The sequence below is a fragment of the Nothobranchius furzeri genome, chromosome 17, assembly GCF_043380555.1.
Source record: "Nothobranchius furzeri strain GRZ-AD chromosome 17, NfurGRZ-RIMD1, whole genome shotgun sequence".
NCBI classification, from domain to species: Eukaryota; Metazoa; Chordata; class Actinopteri; order Cyprinodontiformes; family Nothobranchiidae; genus Nothobranchius; species Nothobranchius furzeri.
The window spans coordinates 54468399-54489141 of NC_091757.1; the positions used below are offsets into that span (position 1 = coordinate 54468399).

General features: G+C 43.8%; 1 protein-coding gene across 3 annotated transcripts in view; it reads left to right on the forward strand.

The window, feature by feature from the left end:
• Window positions 1-19998, forward strand: part of LOC107394165 (homeobox protein orthopedia B) — a 74504-nt gene extending 54506 nt beyond the window's left edge. Inside the window, exons 2-4 of one of the 3 annotated variants that reach the window (XM_054731610.2) lie at window positions 5214-5341; window positions 16618-17012; window positions 18642-19998. In XM_054731610.2, coding sequence (XP_054587585.1) covers window positions 5266-5341; window positions 16618-17012; window positions 18642-19145 — 975 coding nt within the window. In that variant the 5' untranslated portion in view covers window positions 5214-5265 and the 3' untranslated portion in view covers window positions 19146-19998. Of the gene's footprint in view, window positions 1-5213; window positions 5342-14669; window positions 16361-16617; window positions 17013-18641 lie in introns of those variants that run through there. The other 2 variants (XM_054731609.2, XM_015972960.3) reach the window with 2 other exon arrangements.
• Window positions 19999-20743: the final 745 nt, after the last annotated feature.

The window sequence follows — 20743 nt, forward strand, 5'->3', positions numbered from 1 at the left end:
CCGAGACCCTGAATTATTATCTCTGAGCCTCAAGTTCGGAACGACTGCAGCAGGTAAATTGAAGTGTGTGGGTTTTGATCTCTCTCTCAGAAAAAGATGCTGTCCTTTTAGCCGTCATGGAGACGTCTCCTCCATGCTCCTCTGACGGGGCTCACACGTGTCTGTTTGTCCAACACCTGTCACGCACCTGCGTGTCATCAGCACACACGTTAATCTGAGCGTGTGTGTGTTTATAATCTGTGTGGATGTTATTGTGCAGAGGAGGATATCGCCCTCATTACTCCATGATGAAGAGCTCAGTGGACGGTCATATCGCTGATTTATCCTGCCCGTTTTATCCGTGTGACTGATGGCGTTGTTCACACGAGCCAATCTCTCATCAAACTCGTCCGTCTCTGACAGCTCATAAATGGAGCAAACCTTTTCAGCAACACAAAACACTTTAATTGAGTCATCTGTATGCTTTGGGCTCCCGTTCTTAGGATTGGCCGGGATTGTTGTCATCCACACCTATCCCAGCTTTTAGGACCATACAGTTGAATCTATTCACTTTTGACCTGTGTCCACTTCCCCCGCAGTGTTTTCCTTTTCTACCAATCATCCCGTTTCTTCTGACTGCGTTACCATAAAAGTTCATGCACAGTTTTTTTTGTTGGCTCCTTGCACATGCTTATTTTTTTCTCTGGGACCAGTGTGTGTGTGTGTGTGTGCGTGCGTGCGTACGTGCATGTGTGTGTGTGTATCTGTGTGCATACGTGTGCTCGTGTGTGCAGATCTGTGTGCATACGTGTGTGTGTTTCTGTGTGTGTGTGTGTGTGTGTGTGTTTGCATGCGTGTGTGCGTGCATGCATGTGTATGTGAATCTGTGTGTGTATGTGTGTGTGTGCATGCGTGTGTGTGTGTGCGTGCATGCATGCGTGTTTGCATGCGTGTGTGTGTGTGTGTATGTGTGTGTGCGTGTGCATGCGTGTTTGTGTGCATACGTGTGTGTGTGTGTGCGTGCATGCATGCGTGTTTGCATGCGTGCGTGTGTGTGTGTGCACGTGTGTGTGTGTGAGTATGTGTATGTGTGTGTGTGTGTGTGTATGTGTATCTGTGTGTGTATGTGTGCGTGCGTGTGTGTGTGCGTGTGTGTTTGCATGCGTGTGTGTGTGTGCGTGCGTGCATGCATGTGTGTGTGTGTGTGTGTGTGTGTGCGTGTGTGTATGTGTATCTGTGTGTGTGTATGTGTGCGTGCGTGTGTGTATGTGTATCTGTGTGTGTGTGCGCACGCGTGCGTGCATGCGTGCATGTGTGTGTGTGCGTGCGTGTTTGCATGCGTGTGTGTGCGTGCGTGCGTGTTTGCATGCATGTGTGTGTGTGTGTGTGTGTGTGTGTGTGTGTGTGTGTGCGTGCGTGCGTGTTTGCATGCATGTGTGTGTGTGTGTGTGTGTGTGTGTGTGTGTGTGTGTGTGTGTGTGTGTGTGTGGGATAGAGCAGCCAGCTGGGTTGGAGGGGTAATAAAGAAGGAGAATCAATAGGCCATGCAGTAGAGCCAAGGTGCTGCTATTTATCACACCGCCTCCCTGACTTCCATCATTCATCATGCCCAATGAGGCAGCAAATAGGAAAATGACTATTTGTATCAAACACATCTGCACTCATCCACTGAGGTATTTTATTCCCATTAACTCAAAGAGTAGAATACGCCAGTTTCAGCTGCTGCTGCTGTGTTTGTGTGTGTGTGATTCTATTTGTTCAGGCTTGTAGTTGTGGATTCATTGGGAAGACATTCATGGCTGCTGTTGTTTTTTGCCTCGAAAAAAAAGAAAAGAAAAAGAAGAATGTGTGCCGTGAACCTTCCATTCCCCTATGTTCTGGTTCCCTCTCTCACCTGAACATCTCCCCTCTTTTAATTCACGTTCTCTCTTGTTTCAGAGTCTTCCTCTTCCCGAGTCTTCAGAGTGATGGGGCGAATAATCTCACGGCTCGAAGAAGCCATTACATTAAGCTTGCCTTTCATTTTCACCTATAAATTAGCCCCAGCTCTTGCCTGCCCAGGGGTTGAGGTGTGTGTATGGCTGCAGGGCTGCTGGGTGTAGAGGGGAGGACTGTGGTCATTATGGTCTAATATCCCATGAAATGGTAAAATTATTATGCAGACTGTTTTATGAGCTGCCAGTGAATATTAAAGAAGTCGTAGTCTGAGCATAAATTAATGGGACTAGGTTTGTTTTGGTGTCGCTTTTCTTTTTTGGTAATAAAATTATTAAAAGGTGTTTTTGGAGATATTAAAACTAAAATGTGATGAGTGTATGAATGAAGATGTGCAACTCCGAGCTAATTGCTAAACTGCGAAAGTTACCTTTTGAAATGCTGCAAGAACCAACTCTTGATGGAATGAAAGCACGATGGAAAGTTATTCATTTAAAATCTGCTGCAGTTTTATTTTTTAAATGACAAAAAACACATTTGAGAGCAACTGCAGTTATTTATGAAGGAACGTTAGGAAACGTTCTTCATTTACTTCATATCTCAACATTTAATCGCTAAACCAAAGAATAAAAAATGATGGACATGTATGATAATCTTGTGCACTAATATCATGTTTTCCTTTTATGGCGTGTATTTGATATAGCGTTTTCTACAGTCCAGAACCCCCCAAGGCACTTTACAACACAATCAGTCATTAACCCATTCACATCCTGGTGATGATGAGCTACATTGTTGCCACAGCTGCCCTGGGGCGCCCTGACAGAGGCGAGTGTGCCGTACACAGGTACCACAGTCCCTCCGACCACCACCAGCAGGCAAGGTGGGTTAAAGGTTGGTTTATGCTTGACGCGTCCGCGAGGTCCGCACGGCTCCGCGCGGAAAAGTTGCGTCATTTTGCGTCATTTTAACAACCACGCCCCTCCACCGCGTCTCCGCACGGCCCAAGATTTCCGCAACGCGCACCTCGGAAAATTTCTAACCACGCGGACGGACGGACGCGGAAAAACATGGTGGACCGGCAAGAATTAGCATGGCAGAGGTTCGTAAATACAGACTTTTGTATGATTCAGCTCTCAGAGATCACCGTGATCAACATGTTGTTAATAATTCTTGGAGAGAAATAGCTCGCACTGTCGGAAAAGACGAGGACGCTGTTAAAAATGCTGAAATGCCATGTTGTAAACAACAGTAATTTCTACTTCTACTATGGTGTAGTGTTGTATGCATGCCGTAGAGCTCCATGCTGCCCCCTACAGTTTGGGAGAATATTGGCTCACCGCAGAGACAAGCCGCACGAACCATAAACGCTGCAAGTTGTGAAGCGCGTCCATCCGCGAGCCGCATCACCAAGCGGAAAGTGAACGCGTCAAGCATAAACCAAGCTTTAGTGTCTTGCCCAAGGACACAAAGACAGCGACAGACTGAGCGGGGCTCAAACCTGCAACCTTCCGATTACGGGGCGAGCACTAAAATCCAACTGTCACCCACCTAAACATCCTCAGTCTTTTTAGATTTGTTTTGTCTTTTCTCTGTTTAGGTTTCGGTGCATTCTTCACTAAGACAGCGATGCGAACACTTCTCTAACTAGCTGACCGGAACTTGATCGAGTTAAAGAGGACAAGTTACACAAAAGTCTTCTTTTTCATCTTTTTGTGCTGCCATGTGGGTCTCTACTGCCTTTATAAACACTCCAAACATGAACAAAAATGCATCAACCCATTTTCTACCAGTGTGGAATGATGTGCCTAAAACAAGCTGTTTGAAAAAGTCCATGTTTGTGATGTCACAAACAGGAGTATTAGCATAGAACCACCTCTCGCCTGTAGGAGGAGCAACGAATCTTACTCTGAGCCCCAGGTATCGGAGCTTCTCAGCTAATAGCAGCCTGAGTGGGGGATGGGTGGGCATTTGACAGATCCCTGGAACGGCTCATTCAAGAATCAAACTGCAGAGATTTATTTATGTGAGAGGTATTTAGAGCAAATAACTCATTAAACATGTTTTTTATTAACCATAGAACCATTATAACTTCATAAAAAAGTGTCTCCTTTAAAAGACGTTCAGATTTTATCCTAGCAAATGGTGTAATTTTCTTCTAAAAGCTTGTTTTATCAATAAATCAAGAAAACATGCCAACCTAATCGAATTCAAGCACGATGTGACGTAGTACGTTCATACGAGTGTTTTAAAACATCTGTAAATTCAAAAATGTTGCACAGGGTTTCCCCCAGCGCTTTGTAAGCCTGGCAGTCCGCCAGGCTTTGCTTGTCCACCCGCCAGGCTAAGCGTCATGCCTCTCCCCCCTCCCCCACCCTACCGTGTCCACTGATACGACCAGCGCAGCGAAACCAGAGCCCTCCATCAGCTGATACTGGTGAGAAACAGCAGCGGAACGTGTGCAACCACCCCACCCCCCCGGAGTGCCCGACACCCCAACCCCACCCCCCGACGGCCAAAGCCGACAGGCTTAACTCATTTTCTGGGGGAAACCCTGGTTGCAGTATTCCACGCTAACGCTTAGAAACATTTTCAAAATCCTAAATATGACTTATTTTGACCTTTAACCTGAATTTAAAGGGCAAGTCACTCCAAATCAACATTTTTTTGCTGATAAACGATATGAAAGAGTGTCTGATCGTGCTGTAGACAAATATAGTCAATAATTTGGCATTTTAGTGCATCTTAGTTAAAATTTAAATATTCTGCCTCAAACTGTCAGCGATGCACCGTCGTCAGGCAAAAACTCAGCGCTGCATTTGAATTTAAATCTGTCATCGCTATTGGCTAAGAGGTACATTATGATGTTAGATGGTACATTATGATGTCACAATGTCGTGAGTGTGTGTGTATTTGTTAGCGACTCCGCCCTCTCGGTCTGCTAGGCAACAGCATTTGTTGCATTTTTCAAACAGGAAGTGGAAGCTGAGTAAGAATCTGGTAGGGGTGACTTGAACCATGCGGTGATGCAGAGTTAATGAGCAGCATTTAGGTTTAGGACAACTGGTTCTATTGTGACTGCTTGATGCTTTTCTGTCGATCACGACTAAACTGTTTCTCCAAACAGAGGCTGTTCGAGGAAGTGAACTATTGTGTTTTCACCAAACCCAACGAGTATTTTTATTGTGAAAAAGAGAAAAGAGACCAACAGTTGGAATGATGGAATTAGACACACTTTTTTTTCTTGAAGCTTTAAAGAAGATGGTGAAAACCCAAGGTCACTTAACACATCTGTCTCCCAGACACTCGTCAGTGTGCCTCTCTACTGCTCTCTGACATACGGCTCTCAGCGGGATGAAGCTCTGCATGAGGAGGACACACTCCACCAGCCTGGCTGATCCTGCACTCAACCATTTCTATAAGAAGACAGGTGTGTAACTGTGCCTAACTGTCCTTGAGTGAATTTCACGTTTTCATTAAAATGAGATTCCACATTTTTTTGAATCAGGTGAGAAAATGAATTTCCTCCTTTGCGGTGCCCCTTTTATGCCATATTTGATATGCTCGAGGTGGACTGTGTTAAGAGGCAACTAGGGTTAACATCATTACCTGCTCACAGCCTCATAATCATTACTGATTGGACAAATTTCTAAAATTACCTACTTTATTACCAATTACATAGAACACTTAGCTTTCTCAATATCAATCAGCCACTGTGATAATGCATAATTAAGTATTACAGACCAATCCGGATGAATTATCTAATAGAAACCTAATGACAAAATCAAAGGCTTCTTAATAAAACCATACAGCCATATTGTTTGTTATCTGATGGAAAATGGAGAAGATAAGCGTGACTCTTCTGCTTGATGCTGTTAGAGGAGCAGAGGCAGAATTGGATTCCCTTAATCCGCCTTTCATTGAAAATAAATGCTCTTACGCAGCTGCAGCGATTTTCAGGAACCAAAATATATTAACAAAATGAAACAGAGCTTGTTTTCTTACAGTTCTATTAACCATGCATGGGTTGTTTTAACATTTTCCGCATAGAGAAGTGCAGCGCTCATGGCGTTCACCTCCGCTGCGTCTGGAGCGCACGTGGAGACGTGACCGTGCCCTGCGCACGCCTCCCCCTCCACTCTCCACCCTCTCCACCCCGTTTCCTCGGGGATCCGCAGGCAAAGTCACCGACCACGAGGGGATGGGCTTTCAGATTCATAAAATTCATAGAATTCTTCACAAACGGATGAACACAATTTCCTCCCAATTCTCTCATTATGCAAATATGCAAAATATCAAATCCGGCCCAATTAGGGCAGCCAGCTTTAAATTTACCGGTTTAAGCCGTAATTGCAGAAACCCTCAAACGATTACGCAGCTAATTGGAAATATTTGTGACAGATACAACAAATTCTCCCCACAAATTACATTTGATCCGTGGAAACGCCGTGTCCCGGTGAGTTCCTGCCGAGGCCCAATTTCTCTTACATAATGAAAGGAACAGAAAACTTGTTATCACATTTGAGCTCTGCGCTGCTTTCTAATGCGAAATGATCAAATAAATTAAAGTGAAATTCACGCATATTTCTCTAATCTTTTTCGAAGCCACTTTATTTGTAAAGGAAATAACTCCAATATGAACCATAGCAGGCGGTAATGGTTCAAGGGCGTCTGGGGAGAGGCGGGGAGCGCACAGGGCGTTTGTGGAAAGGAAAATCTGGCCGCCACCTTCAAAACTTCATCAGATTCACAACTTGGAAGGTTTGCAGATCTTTAGATTGTCCTGTGCCTTTTGGAGAGGCTCACCTTGTCAGAGAAGTCAGCAGGCCCACACCACATGACGCATGCCTGATACAGACGCATGCTCCATCAACGCGTGGAGCTGAGATGGAGTCAGTCTGTGTGAACAGGCAGCGTGCAGACGAAGCGGAACTGTGCCTATTTGTCAAAGAGCCTTATAAATATCAGCGTTCCTGATATCTCTATCTCTCTGTCCCACCAGACACTCTTTGTAAACAGAAAACACAGCATATATACACACACACATATATATATATATATATATGTGTGTGTGTGTGTGTGTGTGTGTGTGTGTGTGTGTGTGTGTGTGTGTGTGTGTGTGTACTGTATGTATTTATGTGTACATACATATACATATATATACATGCATGTATGTACACATACATACATACACACACACACACACACACACACACACACACACACACACACATATATATATATATATATGTGTGTGTGTGTGTGTGTGTGTATATATGTATGTATATCTATCTATCTATCTATCTATATATATATATGTGTGTGTGTATGTGTGTGTGTGCGTGTGTGTGTATAATGTATGTGCAGACTCCACATGATACAATTAAGTGGGAGCAGGGCAAAAATTGCGAAATGATTCATTATTTTCTTCTAACATATTTTCTTAAAGGCACCACTTTCTTTAAATTAGCTTTTCCAGGTTGTTTTATAATAACATATCATTTTGCATATTTAACTATAATGATAATAATAATAATTATTATTATTACTGTTGTTGTTGTGGTTGTGGTTTTCATAAGAGTTGTCTTTATTTCTAATATAAAACAGTTAAAACAGCGCAGTTCATATGGGAGGATAAAAACATTTATGCAGGTGTGATGGATGAAAGAAAGAAGTGTCAGCACCAGGACCGGAAGTGGACTGTGCTGAGGTGAGGTGTCTGTCACATGGAAACCCAACTCATCCCGCCATCACTCCCCATCCAGCCCCGCGCATTCCCAGAGCACCACAGTCTATTTCAGTCTGTTTGTATGAGTAATCAGTTGACCTCCCTCCCCCCCTCCCTCTCACCTTCACTCGCACACGCACGCACACACACGGCAGTCAGACCCATTTACGCTGTGATTTTCTGGACACGGTCGTCACTGACACCGGAGGGATGAGGCTAATCTCGGCTGCAGGAAGACTGTCAGACACTTTTTTTTCTGATCCGCTGGTGGAAAATGGTGCACGGCTGCCCCGGGTTTCTGCTTGACTCTCTTTCCCAGAGAGTAGAGAAATTATGTCAGACAATAAAAACCCAGCAAGTGCTCAGTGATGATTGCTCAAGCGTTCAATTTTTTTTAAATTCCGTGTGCCTCTCATATTTTATTTGTCTAAATAAATAAATACAGTGCAATCTATGCAGCGCAGCCCTGAGTGTGTGTGTGTGTGTGTGTGTGTGTGTGTGCGTGTGTGTGTGTGTGTGCGTGTGTGTGTGTGTGTGTGTGTGTGTGTGTGTTAACTCTAATGCGCTGTTAATTGCCTGACAGTGTTCCTACACACACCTCTACTAATGTTCCACTTGCTATTCAGCCTGCGGCCCGCCTTCCTCTTGCCTCTCTTCTTTCCTTTCTCTTCGGCTCCGATTGTTCTGCTGCAGCCGCAGCACCGGCCACTAATTAGCGCGCGAGCTGAGAGTACATTATAGTGTGAAATTTAACAAGAAGGACTTCAGGAATCTTTATTTTATTTTTTGGCTCACGATTGCAGTTAAAGGTCACCTGTTCCTGCTGTGTGCGTCCACACGTTCAGCACCTTGGACAGCGCTTTGTTCCGGCGGCGCCCACGCACTCTCGTGGTTTTCTTATTTAACTGAGACAGTCAGAGCATTTTTCCTCCCCGACAGACGTCCCTTATAAGTCTCCTTTCTTCCCAAGCGTGCCGCCACTCTCATTACACACCCTGATTAAAGCATAGATTAGCCAGCAGTGGCCCTGCGCACTCCTCACCAGCAGCTCGTTCAATATCAATTAGTGGCTGCGCAAAATGCAGCGTGTCGACCAGTGGCCCTCCGTCTCCAAGCTTCCAGCTCCCTCGCCGCCGCTCTGACAAAGGAGGAACTCCAGAAAGGAAAAGAAAATCCCAGAATAAGGTTTGGGATTTTGAAAAAGAAGAAAATACATGTAAAATTTAAAAAGTACCAAACGAAATAGGAGATGCATTTGTTCTTTTACCTCTAAGTTTGAAATTATCAGTCAAAATAAAGAAGAAAGGTGTGTTTTGACCTAAGAAACATAAAGCAGTAATCTTCTTCTTCTGAACGGGAGGAAATAATTAACAGTGGACACAGAATGAAAAGCTTTTCAACCAAGCAACAATAGGTCGTTCCAGCTTAGAGAGAACTAATTCCCATTTCTCCACTCCTCTGACCTCTTTGCCTTGTGGAAATGAGGCTAACAGCAGCTGGTTTCATTTATTAGTGAAGATATTTCAGTCTAAACTGCAGTCAAACACAGATCTCATATTTCCAGAGATCTTACAGACTTTATTTGTATAACAACCACTCTTTGCTTAAGCTTCTTTCCCTTCCAACACTTGACTGTTTTTGAGCAGTTTTATTTAAATTAGTCCATTATATACTATTATAATTGACCATTTTGTGCAGAAAATATGTTGTGAGACTGGAAAAGATGCATTTGTGTGTCTTTAACCAAAAAATGAGCATAAAAACATATATTTTGCATTCCAGATGCAACCATGTACATTCATACAAAAAGGACACATTTATGCAATATTTAATAAACAGGAGATCACATTTAACTGCCGTTCAGCTGATAGAGAAACGTCCAACACCCGTAACCTATTTAAGGGGTAAATGCAGTACCCCCCAACAGACAGCTTGTCCAATTAAAAGTGGCCATCGATTATAGATAGCTACCTGCTGGCATATGAGGAAGACAGTGTTGGACGCTATGCCACTGCCAATACAGGCTACAGCTAGCCATGTCCTAACCAGAGCTGACACCAGCATATTAGATCTGGACTGGGTTAATTCACCTGCATTTGGCCCCTGTGTTGGCTCCACATCCTCCTGGTTTACCTGCCCAGTCTAAATGCTGATCATTATGTTGCTTTCAGCAGCCATGATTGGTGCACCCGGGCTCATATCATTGATTAAAGAAGAGAAAGGCTGATAATGCACTTTTGTCTGATTCTTCCTTCCTCTCCAGCAGGCCGCAGAGTCCAAACAAGTCTCATTTAAGGACAAATGCTTTACACCGCACTTTACATTTGGGTTTTAGTTCTTGTTTAAATACATTTTAAGTACATTTGTGACCGTATATGAATATAAAACTACTTCTTTTGGTAAAATATTCATCCTGTGACAAAATGACAGCACTAATATTTATGTCTGTGTGGAAATTGGTCCGCAGCTCATACTTATCCCTTGTTATTGTGTGTGAAAGCCTCTGAACCTAATTCCAGTCCCCCCCCCCTCCCCTCTTCTATTTTCCAGCAAGCCGCTTTTCCATTAACTTTGGAAAAACATGGTGGCAGGTCCATTTAAAAAGCCCCCTGCCCCACCCTTCCCATAAGCGTCTCAGCTCTGCAGGAAAAAACATCAGAAATTAAAAGCAGGGCGCATTTTATCATCAGCCCAAACAGAGACAGCATCCTCCTCAGGAAGGTGGGACAGGAGAGCCTTACCTTAGCATATGTTAACTATTACAAGATGTCTTGATGGAACACAACCAAATGACTGGTAATTGACACAAAATATGACAAAGTGTTTGAGTCTTTCCCAGGAAAGCGTCGCATATCGCCGCGGATCAGCTCCGTAATGCGACTGATTAATGAAAGATCGGCCTGGCAGTCACTCAGCTGATTCCATGAAAAATGGCTTTTGTGTTGTCATTCCGACAAGCCGGCAAGCCACGACCGGAAGAGACTGTTAGCCAGAATCATTATCAATAGCCATATTTTCAAACTCTATTATGGCAATCAGGGCGGAATTTATTCAATAGATTTAGTTCATTTGGTTGTAATTGATAAATAATCTAAATTTATCAATGTACTTGCACACATTTCACTAACAATCAGGGAAAACTGCCCCATTTACCAGCTGACTTGGTCCAAATTAGAGCTAAATTGATGATCAATTAATCTTGGGAGGGGTGGCGCTCGGTGTTGAGCAGAGACGCAGCAGAAATGTGGCAGAGAGGAGGGATGAGAGAGGAGAGGAAGATAAAGAGAATGGATGGGTGGGGGAGTGAGAGACGAGGCGAGCTGGCGGTGAGGAACACAATCAAAACACACGAAAACATGTGATGCAATGTGGCTTTTTTATGTTATTGATTTAAGATGTTTTGCAGGCCTGACTGTGTTCACTGCAGGGTTCCCAAAGTCTCAGAGTGACTGACTCACACATCAGGTGTGGACCAAGTCACGCTGAGCAAGGTCAAAGAGACTGATCCCACTTATTCTTTAATTTGCTGAGGCATTAAATTGCACGATGTGGCTTTGCTGCAGTTTCATAATTAGCAGCACATGTTTCTAATTTCAAGCCACTCAGAGGCACTACTGACCCAAGTCCTCCTCCTTTTCTGCTCTTTCAGGGTGAAAATGTGTGTGTTCAACTTATTCTCACCGTATTCTCCAAAATCCCCCCAAAGCAGCTCTGTTCTGTCCCAAATAAAAACCAGACAGCTTTATTCTGACATCCGCTGGGTTAGGAAAGGCTTCCTTCACAGTCCGAGGGTCTTATTGCCTTCAGTGATGCATCACAGCCTCCTAATGATGGAGCTGCAGTAATAGAGCCACTAATGACCGGACTTAAGAAAGAACATATTCTAATAGATGAAGCAGAACAAGAGGAAGAGTCGAGCTGACAGACAGGAGAGACCAAATCCTTCAACGACGTGTTTCACTTGTGACTTAAATACGAAAGAAAAAATAATACATCTGCAGAATTTTGGGGTGAAGTTTGCGACGCAACGTCACGATTTTAAAATACTGATAAAATTGAAAAAAAGTCATTAATTTCTTATAATAGGCTATGTGGAAGGGTTTGTTTATTTATTTATTTGTTTGATTATTTATTTACTGAAGTGCTACACCAGTTGAAGCTTACCTCCCCGTCTGCCTTTCCATTTCCAACTGTGATTTTTGTTTGTTTGATAGCAAAATGCAAATAATGGGGGCAGCAGTAGCTCAACAGGTGGAGCGGGTTGTCCAGTAATCGGAAGGTTGCAGGTTCGATCCCGGCTCCGGACAGAGAATTCTGCTGTTGTGTCCTTGGGCAAGACACTTAACCCACCTTGCCTGCTGGTGGTGGTCAGAGGGACCGGTGGCGCCAGTGCTCGGCAGCCTCGCCTCTGTCAGTGCGCCCCAGGGCAGCTGTGGCTACATCGTAGCTCATCACCTCCAGTGTGTGAATGTGTGTGTGAATGGATGAATGATACACTGTAGTGTAAAGCGCTTTGGAGTCCTTACTCTGAGAGGCGCTATACAAGTGCGGGTCATTTATCATAAATCCTGCTTTAGCTGACTTATAAAGCCTTCACTAGATAATTTGCATTAATGATAAAATGTTTGTGCCTCGCAGCAAAAGCAGAAGTATCAGTTCTGTCATGGTGGTGTAAAACACAGCGTGATGAAAACAGAACAGGCTAGTGATGACCTGGAATCAGGCTTTTATCAGAGCCCTACTGCACCACCTCCGGAGATCTTCCCAGCCAATAAGCTGTCAAGACACTTTAGTACAGGTTTGTTTTGCTCCTGGCTCTTAACCCGCATTCCCAAAACATCCAGTTAAAAACAAAAACCATAAAATTCTCTCAAATTGCATTTTGTTGACATTGATATGTGGTGATGGCAGAAATGCCAGTAAATGTTAATTTGGATACTTTCAAAAATAGAAATCTTAAAGTGACGCAGATCCAGTTGACTTTCAGTGGACCTTCTCGTGTGTTTTTATCCTAATAATCATGTTTTGGTATTCCAGAAGCTTTAGGTTGATGATTTGTTTGATACTTCGATAACCTTGAAGGCTTTTGGATCATTCTATGTGTAAAAATAGTAAAGTTCATTCCAAATCTGATCATTTCAACCACTATAATCAATTAACCATCCCAGTATCATAAAGCTTGTGTTCATCAGCAGAAAAGTTTTAATGCATCAAACAAAATATGAATTTCTTCATGAATTGGACCCTATACGTTTATTTCTAAGGCCTATAAATACAAATAAGGTTGTTCTTTGCCTTGCTGACGTTTGTTTGCGTTTATCCACGGGCATAGGGAGCAGGAAGTGACGCCACCATCAGCGTCAGCTCTGAAGATCTTTGCAGCCGCAAACGAAACATCAGCAAGGCAAAGAACAACCTTATTTGTGTTTAAAAAAGAACCAAAAATGGAATTTGAAGACAAACACAGGAAGAACGTACAACAGATGCCTATAAATAAACCTTCAGGAGCCAGAGGATGGCACAGCCATGGAGTGTTTGTGCATTAATGACGTGTTTGTCTTTGCATAAATTAAACCAATAAGGTTGTTGATAGACTCCCTCTAACTTAGCTCTGCAGGCGCTTCTCACTTGAACCCGAAGCTCTTCACTGAGGTTCTTTTATTACAGGTGATGCTAAACATAGCGCACCTGCGTGTGCACGGGGTCAAATATTAACAGCAATAATGAGATGCTTTGAAAGCTGCAGAGACAATATGTAAATCTCTCTCTCTCTCTCTCTCTCTCTCCCTCTCTAAAATAAACTCCTGACGTCACCACACCGCCTTCTCCGTGACACGCGCTTCTTCTGACTCATTAAAGAAATGGCTCTTCTTTGCTGATTATTTTATTTGACGCCGTGATTACCACCCTGTGCTCCGCATCAAGCAGCAGCGGACACCATGCGGAGGGCAGCGGGCCTAATTGGGGCATAAGATGCGCGGAGAGGTGCAGGCAGGCTGGGTGGCCGAACAGGAAAACCTCTTAAGGGTTTTTCTTGGGGGGGGGGGGGTCTCTGCAGCTCGGACGCATCGCTGTTAATAGTCTGCTTTCTTATTCCTCTGACTGCCAAATCACCTGCACACACACACACACACACACACACACACACACACACAAAACAACACTGTGATTTGCTCCACGGCTGTTCCTGCAGACCGAAAATCGATTTTCCTTTAAGATTTGTAGAACTGAGTGAATGCAGCTACCTGCGAGGCGACGCATTAGGCCCGAGCATAAAAAAAGAACGGGGGTGGACTCGCCTCGCCTCCTGCAGTGCGCAAGCTGCAGGCTTGTTGTGCGTAAGCGCTCCTGCTTCTGGGTAACGTGTTGTGCACAGGCCAAGATGAGCAATGGATTTAACGCAGCTTGATTGCTAAAAACCGCGGAGACGGAAGACACGGAATTCTTGATCTTTGAAATGACTTTACAAAATTGCATTTGTTTTTTGGTGCGCTTCCATTAAAAGTGTCTCCTGGCGTGTAAACAGCCGTTCCGCACTCAGATGCGCCGCATTAACCCGGGAGGATCGTATGGGAGCGTGTTTTTACTGGGGGGGGGGGGGGGGGGGGGGGGGGGGATTGATGTGGTCCAGTTAGGGAGGCTGAGTGAGACATAGAGTCGCTTCATATAGGTTTGCGCTTATTATAGCGATAAGTCACACACACACACACACACACACACACACACACACACACACACACACACACACGGACGGACGGACGGAAATAAGTAAGCTTTCTTGGGTTTTATTTTATTTTCAGCATGAAATCTCTGAAGCGACACTAATCATAACTTGTCTTATTGTTTTAGAACTGCTGAGCAAATGTTTTTGTCACCATCTTATTTAGATTTTATCAAGAAAAATAGATGCAGTTTGATCATAACGATCAATAAGTTGAGTTATTTGGGGTTAAACACATCACAATTATTGCTCTGTAAAATATTTTCTGTTCAACTCAGACCTGGCTTTATTTAAAAAATGTATTTACTTTACAAATATTGCTTTTCAGCCTTTGATAAACTGTTTTACCATCCTTCAAATTAACCCACTCTGATTGGAATACAGTTAGAAATCGTTTATTTTCACCCCTTCTTCACTGCAACATCAGATGTTGTGATCCTGGAAATCAAACGTCTTCTAAAGCATCCCCGGCTGCGCCTCGGGCCTTTAACCAACGTTGGCATGGGCCGACAACTCCCAGCAGAAAGACATCCCCTCTTCTCGGTCCTCTCTCCTCAAACACGTCTGAATCGAAAGAACCGAGCCTCTGCTGGTGATTGCTTCTCCCGCATACCTTCCGGGATCTGCTTGCAGCTTTTCTCCATCTCAGTGGACCACGCACCGGCCCGTTTCCTTAAGTTTTCACGCTGTGCCACACACAGGCCACCTCTCTGCGTCCCAGTAGATTACTGTCGAGGAGCACAAAAGATGAGCCGCCTCCATGTGGTGCTGAAGAGGAGAGACGGGTCCTCGCTCGGACGCCTCCATTGTGCGGCTGCAGAGAAACCTATTTAGTCCCGGGGGGTGGTCTATTCACCAGGGTTACCCTGACATCTGCCAGCAGCTAACCAGCGCTGTCTGCAGCAGGAGTGGAGCGCAGATCAATGACTGTCCTGTTAATTATATAATAGACCTACTTATGGACCTCTGCTAAAGGGGCACAGGCGTTCAGGGTCCACCACGTCTGATTTTGTTTGAGCCAAACAAGCCTAAATACCTTTAATTGCACCCGAGTTGATGAAAAGTCGATGGGAGTTAAAGCGGCCGATCACTAGCGGAGTTTAAATCCATCTGTTCTCCTTTATTTATTTATTTCCTCCATTTGTCTGCACAAATCGCCTGCCACGGGGAAGCGGAGGCTGTATTTGTTTTGTTTGTGGTCCATACACGGGAGGGGAGGCTGGATGGAGGTCCGGTCCACAAAAGGACTTTTTTGTTTTCCTTTCATAACGAAAAAGAGACAATTGACCATTTTCTTCCTCTTAAGTTTAAAAAAAGACACATATGTTAACTTTATTAATTTAGTTTTCGTTTGTGGAAGAGTTTTCAAAAATACTAAATTTGTGTTTTTGCACATTTGGGTTTTATTTTGTTTCTTGGCGCAATTTATGGACCAAATTGCGCACAAGCACACCAAGGCGCGGAGTTTTGACCTTCAGAAGATATATTTACACGTTTACCTAAAAAAATCATGATTTTTTTAATTACATGAGATTAAACAAACACATTAAGATGTTAAACGTGGAATAATTTCAGCACGAAAAGCTAATAAATCAGAGGATGGAATGGCACAAGATTTAATTGTGGTGTTTCATGGGTCTGCGCGCGCATCCTGACGCGCGTGCATGTGTGTTTAAAAAAAAGGGGGAGGAGGGGGAGTCATGTTGCTGACATTTCCGGGCGCGTGCTCTGATTGGCTCCTAAGCTCACGGGTTCTTTCAACTAATAAGCGCCTCCCCGTCGCTCTAAAGGACATTATAATGCAAGGGACCTCCTTTTTTAACCACAACCCGAATTTTCGTTCATTTAGACCATATATACTTTTTAAATTGCCCTAAAGTTGCAGGGTTTTTTTGGGAGGCATTTCGCCCTGGAGCGGTACGCCATGCTCTCTCATGCCGACCTCCTGGATGCTCGGCTCGGTGAGTTATCATCACTAAACTCCGGCCCTAAACTCCAGTGTAAGATTCCAACTTCTTGTTTAATCTTCTGAAGCTAGGAAGTGAAGTTAATTGTGTTAAGTAATTTATCGCTGGTCGAAGTAATCATTTTGGCAATTTATTAGCAGCCTTATCCGCAGAAGAAATGCGTCAATTTGCCAATATCTGCAGTTTATCTCTAAACAAAGATGAAAGAGTATTACGTGTTGTTTTCATTGAAAATGCTGAGTTGAAGTTTGTTATATCAAGGCTCAAAATGTTCCTCATTGTCCTCTCAGGGATGAAGGATGCTGCAGAGCTGCTCGGACACAGAGAAGCTCTCAAGTGCCGGCTGGGAGGTGGAGTTCCGGACCAGGGGCATCCGGGAGACATGGCCCCTGGTTCGGACACCGTGGAGGGAACCACCCTTTTGCCCAGCGAAGACATCACCACTGTGGGATCCAACTCCGCCGGCATGCCGGTGAACGGGAAGGAGCAGGAGAAGCAGCAGCAGCAACCGCAGCAGAACTCCAGTCAGTCCGCCAGCCAGCAGAAACAGAAGCGGCACCGGACGCGCTTCACTCCGGCTCAGCTGAACGAGCTGGAGCGCAGCTTCGCCAAAACCCACTACCCCGACATCTTCATGAGGGAGGAACTGGCGCTGAGGATCGGCCTCACCGAGTCTAGAGTCCAGGTAAGCACCCGAACATGGATGGTGCTTTGAGTCTGGATTTGATGTCTAAAACACGCCAAGAAGACACGCGCTACATACAGAAACGTGTTTTTTTTTAGTTTAGCACAATTTCCTCACAGCTATTTGTCATAATATCTTAATTTATGAAATAATAATAATAATAATAATGGTACAATTTACAAAATATTATCGCGCGCGCTGATTCCACCGATTATCCAACCCTGATGTATTTGTCGTTTCAGACTCTAAATTGGAATTATTTTTCCTTCAATTAAATGATTAAAAAATAACGAAATTAAAGTGAAAATAAACAAAATCAAATTCAAACGTATTCAGTGGCTCTGTCCGTGGTGCTGAATTACAGGCTTCACGCTTTTCTCTGTGGTTTACTTAACTGTACTTGTGTTAGTTGCTCTTCTTTTTTAGAATAAACTATTTTGTGTTGCAACATTATCATAACTTCATAAATTAAATACGTTTCTCTTTTTTTATTTCAAACAATATAGATTATTTCCTGTCCGAACATCCCTGTTTTGTTAGACATTTCTGAAATTGATCAATACATTTTTCAATAAATAGAAACATCAATGAAAACGTTTCTCTAAAATTACAAGTTCATAAAAATTAACCATTTCCCTCAAACCATAATGCATACTGTAACGTATTTCTTCAAGGATTTTAGGAACCAAACACATTGTGAACCAATCTCAGCCTTATTTATAACACTGAACGGGTTATTAAACAGTGATGTGAAATTCATGTAAATTATCCCTCTGAAAGCAATAAAAGCAGAACAATCATTAGTCACCTTAATAATCAATTCTGCATATTCCAAGAATCCCGCCCGCTGCTGTTGGTAAACATGCGTGCAGGTGGGCGTGCGGGTTGTTCACGCCTCTGCAGCCGCTCCTTTAAAATGCTCCATCAGCGACGTCTTAATAGGACTCAAGAATATATTGTACTTTTTTTTAATGGAATGAGAAATTGCATTTTCTTTACCCCTCGTGCGTAATGGGTTTGGGCGACGTTTCACGGCTGGCTGAGCGGAATGAGAGCGAGATTTCACTTTTTAATATGGTGGCATCGACTCGCGGCCTCACGCGCGCATTAATCACAACCTTGAAGATGATGAAATCTTTAGAAAGCCGAAAGGCGCTGCGCGTGCGTTTCTGAAACGCATTGTTGGTGTGTGTGCGCGTTTCTCTCTTTAGCTCAATTGAGGCGAGTTTAATTTTCGTCACAACTGTCTGAAGAAACGTGGGATGTGTGTTTGAACTACAGCATTTATTCAGTAAAACCTTTAGAAATATTAAATTACATAAAAGCGTTGATGTAAAAAAGGCACATTAAGATCAGAAGCCATCTTTTATTAGTAATACAACATTTACAAGATATGCGGGTTTGAAATTCTGCTGATTAATGAAACAGAATGATTTCGCTGTTTATTTCCTGTTTATTTTTAAATTAGCATTAATGCTTTCATTTTTACCAGCATGTAAACATATTTTATTTACTAAACTATTATTTTGTTTTGCGGCCAAAGTTAGGACAGAACTTCCTTTTTGTTAGCTGTCATAGTTTTTTTTCTCCGTGCCTTCGGTCACGTGCGTCCTGTCCCGTTGCTTCCAGGTTTGGTTCCAGAACAGACGCGCCAAGTGGAAGAAACGGAAGAAGACCACCAACGTTTTCCGCGCCCCGGGGACGCTGCTCCCCACGCCGGGCCTTCCACAGTTCTCTGCCGCGGCCGCCATGGAGAACAGCCTGTGCTCGTTCCACGCCAACGACTCGCGCTGGGCCACGGGGATGCCCGGGGTCTCCCAGCTGCAGCTCCCGCCGGCCCTGGGTCGCCAGCCGGGCATGGCGCAGTCTCTGTCACAGTGCAGCCTGGGCCCAGGCCCTCCGCCGAACTCCATGGGTCTTTCCAACGGCCTGTCCTCCAACGGCTCCGGTCTGCAGTCCCACCTCTACCAGACGCCTTTCCCCGGAATGTCGGCGTCTCTCTCCGGCCCCACGAACGTACCGGGCTCCCCGCAGCTTTGTAGCTCCCCGGACAGTGACATGTGGAGAGGGACAAGCATCGCCTCACTGAGGCGCAAAGCGCTGGAGCACACAGTGTCCATGAGTTTCACTTAGTGACTTCTCACCCTACCGCACCGCATCCCGCTCCTCTCAGCGCCTCCCTGCGGCTTCTTTTTCTGTTTTACTCAGTTTAGATCCAGACCAGAGAAAGAAATGCGAAATGCGAGAGAATGGAACTGAACGTGACCAGAAAATAAAAGGACAGAACAATCGGACACGATGAAGGTGGAAAAACGATTTTTTTTGGTTGTTTATCTTGTTTCAAATGGATTTGAGCAACAACTGATGATGAATACTGTAACGATCTCTAGATTCTAGGTCCTGACTACTGAGAGCCAAACAATCGTTGTGTCTATGTTTGATGAACGTGTCTTTACGCACACGTTGTTGTATTTGGGTGACGTTGTGTTATGTTAAACGGATATTTATATGGTTGGAGTTTGGTACGAGTCCGCCCCCCCCCATTCACCCACCCACACACACACGCACACACGCACGCGCGCGCACTTTTCACACTGATGGAGACTTTACCGGGTCTGAGGCGCGCGCTGTGTGGATTTAGGCTTATAATTAAAAGGAGAGCGATGCCCATTCAGAGTTCCTTTAATAATAATAATAATAATAATAATAATAATAATAATAATAATAATAATAATCCGAGTCTCACCTGGAGGTGGGACAAACATAGACAAAGGGAAAACCCGGTCTCTCGGTCTGTTTTAGGATGTTTTGTGTAGATGAAACATTCTTGCTGTACACGCTGGTCTTATTTGTGACATGTTTAACTTACTGTATGTGATTTTACTTGAGTCATTTCTTAAATGTTTGATCTCACACCGAAACGCGCCACGCAGACGGCTTTGTACCGATTTCAAACGAACACACAAATAAAAGTACTTTTCAAGAATGTCAAAACAGCGCTGACTTATTTAATATTCACTCCGGATTATCCTGCAGAGACAGCATTTTTGTGTCAGCTTCTACAGATCATACTGAGATGTAGTGGTTTAGTGTCGCTGCTCCTGCAGAGACGTTTGTGACCGTTTCAGTCAGAAAACACAGTTAAAGCTTTCGGGAGGCTGCTGGGCGGCAGCGGTAACGACGTGACGTCATCGTGTTTAACCATGACGGTCATCAGGCACGGACGCACTACGCACCTTCCTTAACCCTTTGATGCATAATGCTCACTACAGTGGACAGGTACTCAAAATTGTTATTTATTTATTTTTGCTATTAAGCACAGCTGTTGAAGACTTTATTGCATGTGAGCCCCTCCATTTGGACTTCAGCAAGTCAAGCCAACACATTTCATGTTCAGAATGCACGCTGTCCACTGAGCTGGGCATGTAATAAAGTATTTGTAAATTAACAAAATGGTGCAAAAAATATTGGTTGAAATTTGTTTCATTCACACCTAAAGATGAATGAAAAAAATTGTTTAAAAAATCTTGGTTGAAGATTTCATAATTCATGCATCAGAGGGCTAAATACCTCTGTGCTCCGGAGAGGCTAACATTTGGGATTAGATGGAATAAATGAATCTGGTGGAAAAATAAAACATGAAACTGAGTTAGAATCTTGCAAAAATCATTTAGAAAGTGGGTTTAAGTTAATAATTATTAAGCAGATTGACTTTTTTTCTCAAATATTTG